This window comes from Anser cygnoides, chromosome 3 (genome assembly GCF_040182565.1).
Source record: "Anser cygnoides isolate HZ-2024a breed goose chromosome 3, Taihu_goose_T2T_genome, whole genome shotgun sequence".
In the NCBI taxonomy this organism is placed as follows: Eukaryota; Metazoa; Chordata; class Aves; order Anseriformes; family Anatidae; genus Anser; species Anser cygnoides.
Window position 1 is genome coordinate 107,802,496 of NC_089875.1, and position 15,682 is coordinate 107,818,177.

Below are 15,682 nucleotides of genomic sequence, written 5' to 3' on the forward strand. Positions count from 1 at the left end.
TCTCAGTACATGTAGTCTAGATGTGTATTTAAGAGATGTATCATTTGTTTAAATACAATAGCTGTTTCTTTGTGTATCCAGCAGTATATTGAACATGATCTCTCAAATATTGTTTTATTTCATATCCTTTTATTCAGAAGATAGAGGCAGAGTACCAACACAAAGATAATGTTGATACGTATGTAATCTCTTTTCTGTTAATTTTATCCTCTGTTAGCAAAATGAAGTACCCATAATATACACCTATACATGCTTTCTTTAGTGGTTTTGTTATCAGAATAATGCAAACGGCTCCCCTATTTCTTTAAAAAAAGCTACCCATAGTCCTTCCAAACCCTGTAACAAAACTGTTGACGTTAATAATGCTTCAAACCGACAGATTGATATGTGCCTGCCCAGGAGCACCATGACCCAGCACAGCACTTCTGTATTAATAAGACACAAAGTCAGGCCATTTATCATTTAGTATAGCCAGCACACAAATTAGAGGACAGCTTGCCAGGTTATATTGTGGTCTCATTACTTTGTTTTTGCTGTAGCTGCAGAATAGATAGCTTTGAAACCTTCCTGTGTTCTACTGTGCCAGGAGAGTGTTCGTGTCATGGCGACCTGACTGAGTTGTTCAGTTGCGTACAGTGCTGACTCAGGAGCCTTAAGTGTCCTAACCAATTCTTCAAGCAGCAGCCTCTTCTAAATCAAAAGGAGGAAAATATCATAAAGATATAATCACTGGCAGTTGCTGCGGGTGTAAGATGTTCAGCAGATTTCAGAATATGAAATTTTGGGAGTAACTTACTGGATGTAATCGAGGAGCACATGCTTTCATTACGGTACAGTATACTTTTTATTACATAGCTGGTATTGCCATGCTGAAAAATACTGTTACTGTTTAATGAAAACATTAACATAAGATAGATATGCTAATGTTAGATTCTCACACTGCCTTATATTGGTGACTGTTCAAATGCTGGTGCTGAGAGGAATTTTTAACAGATGATATATTTTAAGTACATGCATTTGTCTACATTTTGTGTCCCTCCTGCATAGTCAGTTATGTGCTGTCTTTGAGGTGAATGATTTCCCCTCGGGATAACTTTGATGTATTTTGAAAAATACAGAAAATTTTAATTTTTGCTTCCTTAAGATAGGTAATTTAGATCTCAAACTGCTAAGTTTACTTTCTTAAATGGATGAAATTTAAGCATTGTAGTGGTTCTTTAAGTAAAAATGCTTATTTAAGGTTTTTTTTTTTGGATTACATTTTTATGTTTATGATTTTTTCTTATTTAATGTATTTTCAGCATGCTATACATGTGCAACTGATCTCCTGACTGAGTATACTTTGATGCTGAGTTTTGTCTTCACTTGTAATAAATTTACCTAGAGATGTATACGCTATCTTTTATTATAACTCCAGAGATGGTGAAGTGTTTTTTGGACTGTTCCCATTGTATTTCTGTCCTCTCTTTGTTCATTTTGTAGCAAATATGATCCAGTTTTATCATAGTGTACTCTGTCGGAAGAAATCATCAAAGATCTCTATTTCAGTCAGTGAGGCCCTTCTCCGTGAAAGCAGTAAAGCTCCTAAACCTGTGTGTGTAGAACTATATATCCACAGAGAGCTGTCAGAGACTGTCTGGCTATGGCTCTGCTGCTCTGAAAGAGACGGCTCCGAAGTGTCTTTAAGCCATGCATCCTGCTCTGCTTGTGTGCATGTGGCTGCCCCATGGGCAGCTGCTGCACTGCTTCCACTAACGAGCCTAGAAAGTTAGGCTTAGGTTAAGGAAAAATAAAAGCCTGGCTTTGAGGATGGCTCAAAACCTAGCCTTTACAGTCAGCGTAGGGTTACTCTGTATACTCGCGTCGGATTCTGAAACGATTCTCAAAAACAGTCTCTAGCACCAATAATCTGAAAAGACGGTATTATACTCGATGTGGTGATTTCCTAAGAATTTTCTTTGGAAAACATGTATTTCAAGATAATCTCTTTCTTTCTGACGCATCAGTTTGTTTCCTACCGCTTTACTCTTAAGACCTCAAGTGCTGCTACACTCAAAGGTACAGAGCACATGTGTGAGACAATTCTTGTAGAGTTTTATCTCTGTCCTGGGTAACATTGAGAAAGTTTGCACTGACAGAGCTGGGAAAGGGGATGACCTAGACCTGTACAACTTAGGGAACGTTTTTTACTAATTTTCCACTTGCCACTTTGATCATCGTTTCCTAGCACTGATTTGTGGCACCTCCTTCCCTCCCTTTCTCCTCCCTCTACTTGGCTTCTTCCTGCTGCTTAACAAGCTCAATTGGTTTTATGTATGTAATTCTTTTTTTTTTCTTTTTTCTTTTTTTTTTTTTTTCTTTTTTTAAGAGAGTTTGAAGGTGGTCTCTAAAAGAATTGCTTTCATCCAGAGCCAGGAGCTGATCAAAGCAACACACAAAAGCCGAAGGGGAGCCAAAGCAGAGCTGCCTGACCAACAGTAGGGTCAGGGTTCTGTGCTGTAGAAATAGTGAGGCATATCAGTCGAGCTACACTGGAGGCCGCTGATAAGGGATTTTCCCTCCAGTAACACCTGCAAAGTTTATGAGATCCTGTAGGAAAATCAAAGAAATCTGCATCAGAATGCATTGTTTCCTGCAGAGAAGAATGTGGAAGTATTTACAGGATGAAGTGCCATTGCCTAAATGTATTTATAGCCATATGATATATTAGGCTTAGTCTGCACGATGATTACAGCACTGGACTATCACCTAGCTCCATGTTTACTTTTAATGAATTAGTCCAGTTGTCAGGATATTAAGGAGTGACATGTATGATTGTCTATGAAAAGAGGGTTCACCTTAAATCAAAAAAGCAAGAAAATGAAAATTGATGTGAACATTTTGCCTGAAAATAGATTTCCAGTGAAAGTCACAGTTAACAAACAAGTTAATAATAGATGTTCTGTCATCTGTAAAAAGTCTAATTAAGATTTATTCTTTTTTTTTTTTTTCCCAGTTATAGATGTTTATCAAGCATCAGTCACAATTATGATGATTATGATTCTCTTTAAATTAGATTAGTAATCTGATGTATGACTTTCCACCAAGGACTCTAGTACAACCAGTTTGAACTTTGTTTGGCATTTTTTCTTCTTTGGTAAGATAAGCTAAGGTAGATAGGTTGCCATTTTTAAACAAATCATTATTTTAAATTTCTCAGAAAAATTCAACTCAGGTTTGACAGTAGGCATAGAAGTTTCTAGGGTGAAGAATGTTTAAGTTTTCTCTACTCGTAAAGGAAGATTAAACTACATCTTAAAATCAAAACAACCTTTCATCCTTAAATAATTAAAGGAATTTGGTTGTAATTGGAGTTTTCTGTTTCCCCAGAAAGCTACAATGTAAGCTGTCACAATTTAGATTCCTTCTCACTAAATTGCCAACATGCCTGAGTCCGGATCTCCAAGCCTAATGCATAGCTGTATATTTTAATGGGTTTATGGCAAGTTAGAGTGCTCTGTGTTTACTGGAGCTTTATTTTTTGGTTCAAAGTAAAGTTGAATTTGTATACGAAGTTTAAAAATATATTTTGGGTTTTCTTGAAGACATAGTCTGGATATTCTTCTTTTCCTTTGTCTGTAGAAAATATTTGTGTGTGATTTTTTGATAGTATTCCCTGCATGAATTATAGGATTTTAATTGAAAAATGGAAACTTTCTCTTCAAAATAATGAATGTTGGTATGCAGTTGAAAATTTTCAGCAAAAATAAGAAAATACTTGTTTTTAGCTGAAATTCTTGTCTTTCCAATGGCCAAAATGAAAGCGAAATAATTTTGTATTAAGGGTGGTTCATTAAATAGTTGGATTTTTTTCTCTGCCCAAAGAAGAAAGAAGGAAGCAACAGCTTTCTAATAGTGCTTTTACTGAGACTGCTTACCTCTGATTTGTCCCAATCTGTTTTCATACCTATTGATATAGATCAGTATGTTTGTTTTTTTTGTTGTTGTTTTTTTGTTTTCCTGAATGCACAAAGGGCAGTTAACAAATTGGGCTTGATTTTTCAATAGATGGGGAAAATACATGCTTTTGATTTCATTGCAGAGGTAACTATTAGTCTTTGCAGAGATCTGATAATAAAGACATCTCCTTATTATTTACTTCTGAACTGATTGAGGGAACTGATTTCAGTGATTCATAGGAGCAATTTGGCTTGGGAGGAAAAGTTGCCAAAAAGCTTGGTGACTTCTTCCCACTCTTCCTAGTGCACTTGAAAGCTTGGCACCTTTCAGTCAGCACTCTTGTTCCAAGCTCCTGTTGCTTGGAAACATGAGTCATTGGAGGAAATCATCTCACCGGTAATGCAGGAGAAATCCTGTGCCTGGGGTCAGCCTAATTTTCCAAATCAAAATAAGATGTCAGATAAAAATTAAAAGTGAGAACAGAAGAAAGAGAAAAAGTGGTATAGAGGTCTGGGCAGTAGTCTTCTTTCAGTATATTCTCTTTATGGAAACAGTAGCAGAATTATTTTTGGCTGCATAAAGATGGTAGAGTTATGTTCTCTGTGACCTGTCATCAACCTTAATCAGTGCCTCTGTTTTTAATCATGAACTGCTTTCCAAAGTGGCATTATTAGGAAACCATTAAGTTTAATCTGATCTGGTCTGCCCACAGCATTTCTAATAAAATTCCATGGGAGATATATGAGTTTTAAGCTCTGGTAACAGAAAATGAGCTGGAAATTCTGGCAAAGATATCTGTGGTTTAAGTCAAGGCTTTAATGTTGCCTTTAAAATGTAATGGCCAAATGTGGTGTGCTGAACTCCCATAACTTTATTCACGTATGAAACACTATTAGCTAGAGACTTTGAAATGATTTGTCAGCTTTATTGATATGGAACAAATGACTTCACTGGAGGAGTGGATTTCAATCTGCAGATCCATGAGTGACTATTGATATTAATCTGATTATCACTATAGAGTTCAGCTAAGTAGAGTATCATCATCTCATTTCTCAGCAACTTTTGATGTTTCAAAATTTAGCTTTATGGGTAAGGCTATCAGCAAAAAAAAATGAACACTTTTTTCATTATGATTTTGATGAAAAACATAGAAATAGTAAAACATTGCTCTGAAAGTGTTCTCAAATGAAGAAATGTAGTTAAATGTTTCCCACAGTCCATTATTGTATCAAAAACCTCAGTCTTCTGAGCTCTTTTTTTCCTATTTCTTACTGCCAAGTCGTTCATGCAGAATATTTTGTGGAAAGAGGTTTGACTTCCAGAAACCAATATATTTTGTAGAAATTGGCAATAGTCCACCTATTTACTACACCCGTATGACAAATGAAAAACTTTGTATATTGCTTCTACAAGTGATAATTACATGGTACATGAACAACCAGACTGTTTTCTAAGGGAATAAGTTTTGCTTTGTTCTTGTCCATAGTAGCTACAACTGTATTGGTAAATTGAACAGTTGCAGGGAAATTCCAGTGTGCTAGAAACCAGTTTTCTGTTGTTAGTGTCTTGGCATGCCTGTAGTGCCAGCACTCTCTAAAACCATTCCCAGGCACACTTCTGAAGTCATGTTGGGCCAGTGACCATTCACAAAGGATATTTTGGATAGACTAACTTTGTTTTATTGTATTAGTAAAGACATCACCTATATTATATACATGTCCTTTGGGCCTCAGAAACAAAAAATGTCCTGTGGCCCATCTATTTTATTTATTTCTAAAGAGGTAACCTCTCTGTTGCTTGCTCATAAAACAAGCCATGACTCTTAGTAAGGAAGAACTCTGCTGTGTCTTGCTGAGTCTTGTGGGGGGTCAAAATCAGTAAGAGGCTCGTTTAGTTTCCCTGCGTTAAGAATTTGTTATAACCTGTGGGAATAGATTTGACACACAATGTTAATTTATGTGAGACAAACATTAATGCAGAAGATGAAAAATAATTTATTCAACCAAATCCAAAGATTAAGAGTGCACTGTCTATAACTACAGACAGCTTCACAGAAATAAAAAAATAGACCATGATTACTCAGTCTTGTGGCTGAAGTGAAGCCATAAGAAATATCTTATACTGTTTATCATTACTGTCAGAGGGAGTCAGTTTTGCAGTGTCTCCAAATTTACTCTTCTTTCTGTAGTTACATCTAGAATCCTGCCCTAGGATTTATTTCTTCTTGTTGCTTTTAATACAGGTTTTTGATAGTTATTAGAGACTTTACCTAACTTTAGAAATATTGACGGACTTTGCATGTTAGTAGATTGTTCTGACTCACGTTCAGTGAGCAAAAGGATCATGCTAACTACCTTTTCCAATACTGAAGTGTGATCAAATTGTTCAGCTGCAGTCAACAACACTTTCTCCTCTCAGACAAATATTAATACTTTTTGGATACTTAAACCCATAATTTATACAAACAAAACTTCATTTTATACAAGTTATGAACTGCCTCTTGTGATAGCAATGACAAATGATTTTGGAATAATAATGGGTTTGGAGACATCTTACCATTCTTCCATAAAAAAAAATGATTTAATAGAACTTACTTTAGAAACAGACTAATAAAGTATGAATGCTCAATGCTCAAAATGGGAAAATGTATCCATTGCTATACTGCTTTGGTCTGATATGAACAGCTTCTGTAATGCAAATATCTAAAATGGCTAAAAATATATCAGATTTTTTCTCATGTTGCCTGAGAAAGGAAATTAATAGTGTTCTGAATTTAAAATTAAATAGTAGTGGTTCAGCTACTGGTACTCCATATATGATGTTATTTTTTTTTTATCTATCAGAGAATATGTCTCATCACATAAAATTAATAAAATAGAAATGTCAATGAAATTTTAGAATGCAAAAAGTTGCAGTTTAATGTGAAACTTTTCCTCTGGTAATAATTTGTAAGTCCTATGTAAGACTGAATTTTTTATCTGGCCATCACCCTTGAAAACTGGGCATATATTCCCCTATTCTTCCCTTCAGACCTCTCAACTAAATGATTAACCGTGGCTTCCTAATTTCACTCTTAGATCCCTTGGCATCTTTTTGCCAAAAAAACACTTCTTAACACAGCCTGCATACATTTGCTTTTCTCAGTTTCTGTTAAAACCAGACTTTCTCTAACAGTCTTATTTCAATGACAGTTGTCAAAGCGTTGGATCAATTTCTCTGCTCTAAAGTCCATCATTTTTCTCAGGATACCTCCAGAGGTCCCTTCCAACCCATCCCAATCGTTGATTCTGTGATACCCATTCTGCCCTAGGTATAGGATAAATTCTGTCCAGAGTTGCTGTGCTAGATCTTCAGTCTTCACAAACCCTGTCGCTCCTTAATACAGACAACTGCAACTGAGAAGTCATGACTGTGTTAGTCTTCATTTCACTAATCAAAAGATCTCTCTCCGAACACGTCCACGCTAGGGAATGGGACTGCATGTCCTCTGTGTTAACATGACCAGTCACTGTCATGGCTCTTGATGTAGGTATTGTCCTCGTGGCTGAGGGGGAATTTCTTTTCTAAATCACATCAACTGGAGTACAAGGCCATAGCAGAATGTCTTCAAAACCTGGCTATTTCAGCTGCAGTTGAACTTCCAGTTGAGTCTGTATTTGACAGGTAAAAACATTGAACCTTAAGCAGATCTCTGTTTTCCCTAGTTGTGTAACCACTGTTTACCACGGGAACCCTGACAGTTCCTTGCTTGCAATTTGAGAGCTGTTCTCTTTAGACAAACATACTTCTACTTTTTATTTTTAGACTAATGTACTTTTACAAGCGTTTTCAGCTGTCTGGATTTGCCACTGTTCTTTGGCAGCATTTATGTGTGGGTTTCTAACATACTGACCTGACCCAGTTCAATTATATCTGCATTTGTTTCTCAGGCACCCATGTTCCACAGAGTGTTTTTTTTTTTTTTCTTTTTTCTTTTTCTTCTTTTTATCATGGTTTTCCAGGTCCAGGTCTTCTTTCCTTCTTTTTTTTCCTTTTGTATTGACTAGTATTTTTCTCTGCATGCTCTCCATGGAGACTGACTGTGAGATAGGGAGGTCCTCTTTGATTTATCAGTAGATGGGGTCGAGGGCTATCCTTCTGTTGCACCGTGATTTTTTTATTTTTTTTAATAGATCATGTCACCATCTATGTTCATGGCTTGGAATTTCACATGCATTTGAAACTTCAGCCTGTGCCACCCACTTTTATCCAAGAGAGACATAAATCTGGGCTGGGAACGCTGAGCTCATTGAAGCAGGAGAATAGGACTCAAAGCCTTTGCTTCCTGGTGCCACGGAGTCAGCAATTTACAATTCAGGTACCACAGTCTGGGCGGCTTTAAAGAAAAGGGGATGACAACCATCACAGAGCTAGTGAGAAACAGCTTCTCCCTTGCTTGCTGCACAGAAGTTCTTTCTCCCACAACTGAGAGAATTACTGGGATTCTGAATGGCAAAGGCTGACGCTGGCAAATCTCCTGCAATGGGCATTTTCTGGTTCCAGTGGTGTGTGTTTGATGATGCAAAATGGCTCTAAAATATTTTTCGTGTCTTCTGCAGTACGTTCCTGAACTTATGACTGTATTTGACAGTATGATTGTAAGATCCCAAAAGGTACGCAAGAACTTACCACATGTACAAATCCAGAAAGTACTTTTTTTTTTCATTGTTTTTCATAGATAAACTTAATTATGTTGCAAAGGATTTCAGGATCTGTACGTTGCATAAATAGCTTAATCTTCATTGATTCCTTGTCTGTTACTTCCCATCAGATAACAAGATGCAGGTTTCTGTCATCTGCAAATTTAAAGATAGGTTTTCTGGCATGTCCACTAGTGGTCTCTATAAATCCTAAGCAAGTATGTTAGATACCAGTAAATGCTCTATCTAATAAACTGTACAGAATAATATCTGTCTGTACCTATGGGATAAAGCTTATAAACTGGAATGTCATGGTGTTTTCTAATTCATCACAAATAGATGCAGACAGTAATCAGTAAAACAAGTAAGCCTCCATGCCGTATTGCATAAAGCAGTTCTGCTTGCATATTTATGTAGTAATGCTTTTGAGTTGTCTCAAAATATTGTGTCTTACACCGGATGAATTTAAAAACTTCCTATTTTTTATGTGTTTTAAGGAAGCTTTTTTAAGAAATAAGTTTGAAAATCAGGTGAAGCAGGTTTTTTTGCATAGTCATGTTGAGAATGGGTAAAATCCAGCCCTTTGTAAGGCAAGCCTCTGCAACTACAATCAAACTTTTGGTTATCATCTGAGAGCTGTGTGTTTATTTTTAAGTATAAAAATCCTTTGGATCTTACATTATCTTTTCTTACTGTGGCTCTGTGCTTAAATAAAGCAGTCTATGTAAGATCTCTGTGGAATGCATGATATCTAAATGCTGTTTCTATTCCTGAAAGTGTAGCTTTGGATGTTAACCATACTGAGAGCATATTTATTCATTTTCATTTCTCTTTAGTCTAGAATTTCAAGACTGTGATGAACAGTCACATAGAACCATACTGTACCTGACCCTGAAAACGTGCAGACAGGTCCTTGACCAACCAGATATCTCTAACCTAAAAAGAGAAAATCTTAGTTCATAATAAGGGGAAGGATTTAAAGAAGAATGACATAGAAATCTGTCAGGTATCTTGATTATTTGTCTTTATTACATAGAGCTTGAAAGATGGATTAGAATTAGAACTAAATATCATGTAGTGCCTTTGTGTGGAAACACTATTGAGTATAACTCACTTTAGATCTTAACCATGGGTTTTGTTGCATAAATCTCTGATAAAGCTTTTTAGGGACAATACTGAAGTCAGACTTTCCTCATTGTCTTCAACTGTGCTTGGTGTAGGTGAAGCAGTAGTGAAAATTTGAAACTAGGGGCGTCAGAGGGAATTGTCAGCTGCTTGTGTTGGAAGAGGAGATGCATCGCTTCCATGTTAGCACTGAACCTAGGTAATGTGCTCTGTGGCTTCCCATGTACCCTTCAGCAAATGGGGATACATCAGTGCTGCACACTGAGATTTTTCAGTTGGCTTTTGTGTACATAAACCTATTTTGTCAGTAATGCCTGCTCCTTTTCTAGATCATGTTCATAAGCGCTGTCTGCATTGTTATATAATTCTCATTATGCTTCTGATAACACCATACATATAATGTATAGTTATATATATAGTATTAAATTGGTACAAAAAAGTATACAGTGATACAATTATATATGTATAGAAGCTTTGTAAAGTCATAAAAATATATCCAAACTATCAAATTTGTATATTATTTCTTTCAAATTTGTATGTTGCTTCTCTTCCTGACAAAAGCAGCCTGTGATTTCAAAGTAGTTTTGCTTGCCTGATTCCTACAGGATGCTTCCCAACAAGCTCATTTCCCAAGCAGTATCCAGTGCTGAGGAGGGGCTGTTCAGTGTTTTAGGAATTACTGCCACAAACAGGAAGCGTTTCATGCTTTCTATTCACAGTTACTTGAGGAGGGAAAGGACATGGGGCCCAGGGCAAGAGCTACTTTGTGATAGAAAAAGAAAGCTGGCATGGCTTTTGGTTATACCAGGTCATTGTATTCGCTGTAGAAAGCAGGCGGCAGTTAAGTACGTGGGAAGTAAATGCTGAGATATTCAGCTGGAATAGACTGACTCTTCAGTGACAGTCCGAGTAAATTATTCTGTTTCACTAACAATAAAATCCTAATAATGAAAGGCAAAATATAATAGGTGTGTCTCTCTCTTAAAAAATATGCTTGTTTACATGGAAAAATATTGCTTAAGGTGAGGAGGAAAAGCCATTATCTTTCACAATATGTTAGTGCAATGCTATGTTACTTCCAAGATGAACAAAATATATGTTGAACTGCTTTAGCCGTGAGTTTTCAGGTGTGATGGGCTATGCAAAGATAAATACACAGAACTGCGCTATTCCCCAAATCCTTTACAATTTATTCTGATCAAATCATGCAAAACAGAGAGGTTGTTTTACAGGTGAGATTGCTGACTGTTGAAAATGCATCTCCTCAATTGCAATATAAATGAAGGAATTACTAGAATCAGGCTTGTAGGTGTCAAAGTTTGCTGCCTTTCTGCTGAATTACAGAAAGCTGTTACTTTTAGATAACTTCCTGTAATTTACTACCAGGATCAGCACAGTGACTGCGGCAGTCAATGTTCTTTTCCTTTGCCTTTCTTTGTGGGCAGTGAAGCTTCTCTCTTTCATGAGAAATGGTGTAGTCTGACATCAACGTGCAGTGCTTGAGTTTTGAGTACTAAAATTGAAATCTATTTTTTGTTTGTTTCTTTTTTGTCTTTTTTTTTTTTTTTGAGAAGATGGGAAATTCTTATGCTGGTCAGCTCAAGACAACAAGGTTTGAAGAAGTATTGCATAATTCTATCGAGGCTTCTCTGCGCTCAAACAACTTAGTTCCCAGACCAATCTTTTCTCAGTTGTATCTGGAAGCTGAACAGCAATTGTCATCACTGGAAGGTAGGAATATGTGTTTCTGCTCAAAGACAATTCTGCTGTTTTCTCTCCCAAGGATCAGCACAAACATTCCGAATTAGAACACAGAAAAACAGAGGTATTGAAAGGTTTTGTTTGGATATTTTATGATCTAAAAATGAATATAAATATATTAGAATTTGATTAAAAATATAAAATGCATTGTCTTTTATTTTGACAAAATTAAGTCATCTGCTTACTCAGATTTACTATGAATCGTACCTTTAATTGTTTGAGAAATATTTGGAAATTTGGAACACAGATCTGTCATCCTATAATTTATCATACACTGCTGAAAATTATACAGTAAATGATGGTAAATACGTGACAGATTTATAAATGAGATATAGTAAGAGTAATTTTTATTAATAAATGTAACAGAAGTATTTTTAGCTGATTATAAAGAAGGTTTATGACTACTTTGGGCATGATATTTTTAGTTATTCTGTTGTTGTAAAGGTACAAACTTAGGATATGTTAGCTCCAGTTAGTATATATGGGACTTTTAATGTGTTTTTAGAGATGTCTTTTTCTGATTTTCCTTTGTTTGGTCTTTTTTTCTTTGAAGTAATCTGATTTAGACAAACTATGTAGCTCTGGCAAGCAAACTCATGATACAATTTGGTACTTTGGTGTGCTCTAATATGTGTAGTCTAGAGGTTTGCAGTGAGTTTACTGGTGTGTGCAGAACTCTGGCATGCTTGTGCAAGGTTATGTTTAATAATTTTATTATTTATCCTTTTCTGTCACCAGGGTGGTGTTTCATTTCTTTTGACCAGGTACTTATGCTGTCATAACTTGCAAAAGATAGCTTAGAAATATATGTAATGCAGAACACATAATGGTTAACAATCCACACTAACAGAAAACAAAACAAACAAAAAGAAATGGTAATCAAAAAAAAAAGTACTTTGCGGGTATTAAACCCTTTACTGTTACATCATTGTAACTGCTGAGAAAATATTCCTTAAAGAAATGACTGCTCACCACTCACACATCATTAATCATTTCTTTTTTTTTTTTTTTTTTTTTGCTAGCATAGGACATACACATGATATACATTCATTGTTTACAGAATCACAGAATTGTCTAGGTTGGAAGAGACCTCTAAGATCACCTAGTCCAACCTCTGATCTAATACTAACAAGTCCTTCACTAAACCATATCACTAAGCTCAACATCTAAACATCTCTTAAAGACCTCCAGGGATGGTGACTCAACCACTTCCCTGGGCAGCCCATTCCAATGCCTAACAACCCTTTCAGTAAAGAAGTTCTTCCTATTATCCAACTTAAACCTCTCCTGGCGTAACTTTAGCCCATTCCCCCTCGTCCTGTCACCAGGCACGTGGGAGAATAGACCAACCTCCACCTCGCTACAGCCTCCTTTAAGGTATCTATAGAGTGCGATAAGGTCGCCCCTGAGCCTCCTCTTCTCCAGGCTGAACAATCCCAGCTCCCTCAGCTGCTCCTCATAAGACTTGTTCTCCAGACCCCTCACCGATCCCTCACAGACCCCTCACAAACCCCTCAACAAAGGGCTTCTTTGCCCTTCTCTGGACGTGCTCGAGCACCTCCATGTCCTTCTTGTAGCGAGGGGCCCAAAACTGAACACAGTACTCGAGGTGCGGCCTCACCAGGGCTGAGTACAGGGGGACAATCACCTCCCTAGACCTGCTGGCCACACTGCTTCTTATACAAGCCAGGATGCTGTTGGCCTTCTTGGCCACCTGAGCACACTGCTGCCTCATATTCAGCTGCCTATCAACCAGTACCCCCAGGTCCTTCTCTGCCAGGCAGCTTTCCAACCACTCATCTCCCAGCCTGTAGCTCTGCTTGGGGTTGTTGCGCCCCAGGTGCAGGACCCGGCACTTGGCCTTGTTGAACTTCATACAGTTGGCCTCAGCCCATCGCTCCAGCCTATCCAGATCCTCCTGCAGAGCCTTCCTACCCTCGAGCAGATCGACACCTAACTTGGTGTCATCTGCAAACTTACTGAGGGTGCACTCGATCCCCTCATCCAGATCATCGATAAAGATATTAAAGAGGACTGGCCCCAGTACCGAGCCCTGGGGGACTCCACTAGTAACCGGCCTCCAACTGGATTTGACTCCATTCACCACAACTCTTTGGGCCCGGCTATCCAGCCAGTTTTTAACCCAACAAAGCGTACGCCAGTCCAAGCCATGAGCAACCAGTTTCTTGAGGAGAATGTTGTGGGAAACGGTGTCAAATGCCTTACTGAAATCAAGGTAGATCACATCCACAGCCTTTCCCTCATCCACTAAGCGTGTTACTTTGTCATAGAAGGAGATCAGGTTCATCAAGCAGGACCTGCCTTTCATAAACCCATGCTGACTGGGCAAAATAAATTTAATTTAAATAAATTTAAAAATTAGATATAAGGAAGGAATTTACTCTGAGGTGGTGAGGTTTAAATATTTATGCTGCTTTTTCGTTACGCAAAGTGATCCTTCTATCAAATCCTTCTAAGAGGATTTCATAAACATTTCCATGGCAACCAACTGTGATGTCACAAAATAGATTTTGACATCAGTTGGGAACGATGCTACAGGAGCAGACGCATTGTTCAGGAACAAAAGTGCGATTTCACACTTCTGTAACTCCTTTCTTTCAGACAACTTTTTAGATCACGAGGGGCTGATTCTGTTTTCTTTGCAGTTAATGGCAACAGAATTGAACTGTAATTAATTAAAAGTCCCACAACAGTTTGACAGAGAACATTTATTTCATAGAAGTTTCAGACAAAGGGAACTGTGAATGGGACTCTGAAGGGACCTGAAACAGCGTTTTTCCAAGGTTGTTCCTCAGGTGGGAGAGGTCTGCAATGTGGCATCCTATACTCCAGCTTCACAATAAACAGAAATTTCCACTTCTAACTACACGAATCCCTGTACTCTGAGGACCAGGATGCAAATGAAGCAGAGATCTATCCTTATACATAAGCTTTTGTTCTCCTCTCGTTATCTTTTTTTACTCCAGCCTTCTGACATCATAGAATCATAGAATGGTTTGGGTTGGAAAGGACCAAAGATCATCAAATTCCAACCCCCTGCCATGGGCAGGGACACCTCCCACCAGACCAGGTTGCTCGAAACCCCATCCAACCTGGCCCCATCCAGCACCTCCAGGGATGGGGCATCCACAGCTTCTCTGGGCAACCTGTGCCAGTGCCTCACCACCCTCAGAGTAAATTCCTTCCTTATATCTAATCTAAATCTCCCCTCTTTTAGTTTAAAGCCATTACCCCTTGTTCTATCACTATGCACCCCTGACAAAGAGTCCCTACCCAGCTTTCCTGCAGGTACCCTTTAGGTACTGGAAGGCTGCTGTAAGGTCTCCCTAGAACCTTCTCTCCTCCAGGCCGAACAAGCCAAGCTGCCTCAGCCTCTCTTCATAGGAGAGGTGCTCCAGCACCCTGATCATCCTTGTGGCCCTCCTCTGGACTCATTCTAATATGCCCATGTCCTTCGTGTGCTGGGAGCCTAAGAGCTGAATGCAGGGCTCCAGGTGGGGTCTCATGAGAGCAGAGCAGAAGGGGAGAATCACCCTATTGCCCTGCTGGCCACGCTTCTTTTGATGCAGCCCAGGATACAGCTGGCTTTTTGGGCTGCAAGTGCACACTGCTGGCTCATGTCGAGCTTCTTATCAACCAACACCCCCAGGTTCTTCTCCTCAGGGCTGCTCTCAATCTATTCTCCACCCAGCCTGTACTTGTGCTTGAGATTGCCCCAACCCACGTGCAGGACCTTGCACTTGGCCTTATTGAACTTCATGAGGTTCTCACAGGCCCACCTCTCACACCTGTCCAGGTCCCTCTGGATGCCATGCCTTCCCTCCAACATGTCGACCGCTCCACACAGCTTGGTGTCACTGGCAGACTTGCTAAGGGTGCACTCCATCCCACTCTCCATGTTACCAACAGAGATGTTAAACAGCGCCTGTCCCAACACTGACCCCTGAGGAAAGCCACTTGTTACTGACCTCCACTTGGGCAGAAGAATTTTCCATATGATTTTTTTTTTTTTTTAATTAAGGTACCAGAACTGTATAAGTGTAAAGATCTAATCAATTTGCATGAGAACTGAAAAGAATTCTTTAAAGAAACTGAGAAGAATAAAGAAAACAATTGTGTTTATGGTATCTATTAATAAATCTAAATTCAATAAAATA

General features: G+C 38.3%; 1 protein-coding gene across 5 annotated transcripts in view; it reads left to right on the forward strand.

Annotated features, from left to right (window-relative positions):
• Positions 1–15,682, forward strand: part of GREB1 (growth regulating estrogen receptor binding 1) — a 96,505-nt gene that overhangs the window by 26,364 nt on the left and 54,459 nt on the right. For 3 of the 5 annotated variants that reach the window (XM_013172640.3, XM_013172634.3, XM_013172639.3), the window contains exon 2: positions 11,318–11,474. The exons of 1 other annotated variant lie outside the window; for it this stretch is intronic. In XM_013172640.3, coding sequence (XP_013028094.2) covers positions 11,318–11,474 — 157 coding nt within the window. Of the gene's footprint in view, positions 1–670; positions 831–11,317; positions 11,475–15,682 lie in introns of those variants that run through there. One more of the 5 variants, XM_013172635.3, reaches the window with a different exon arrangement.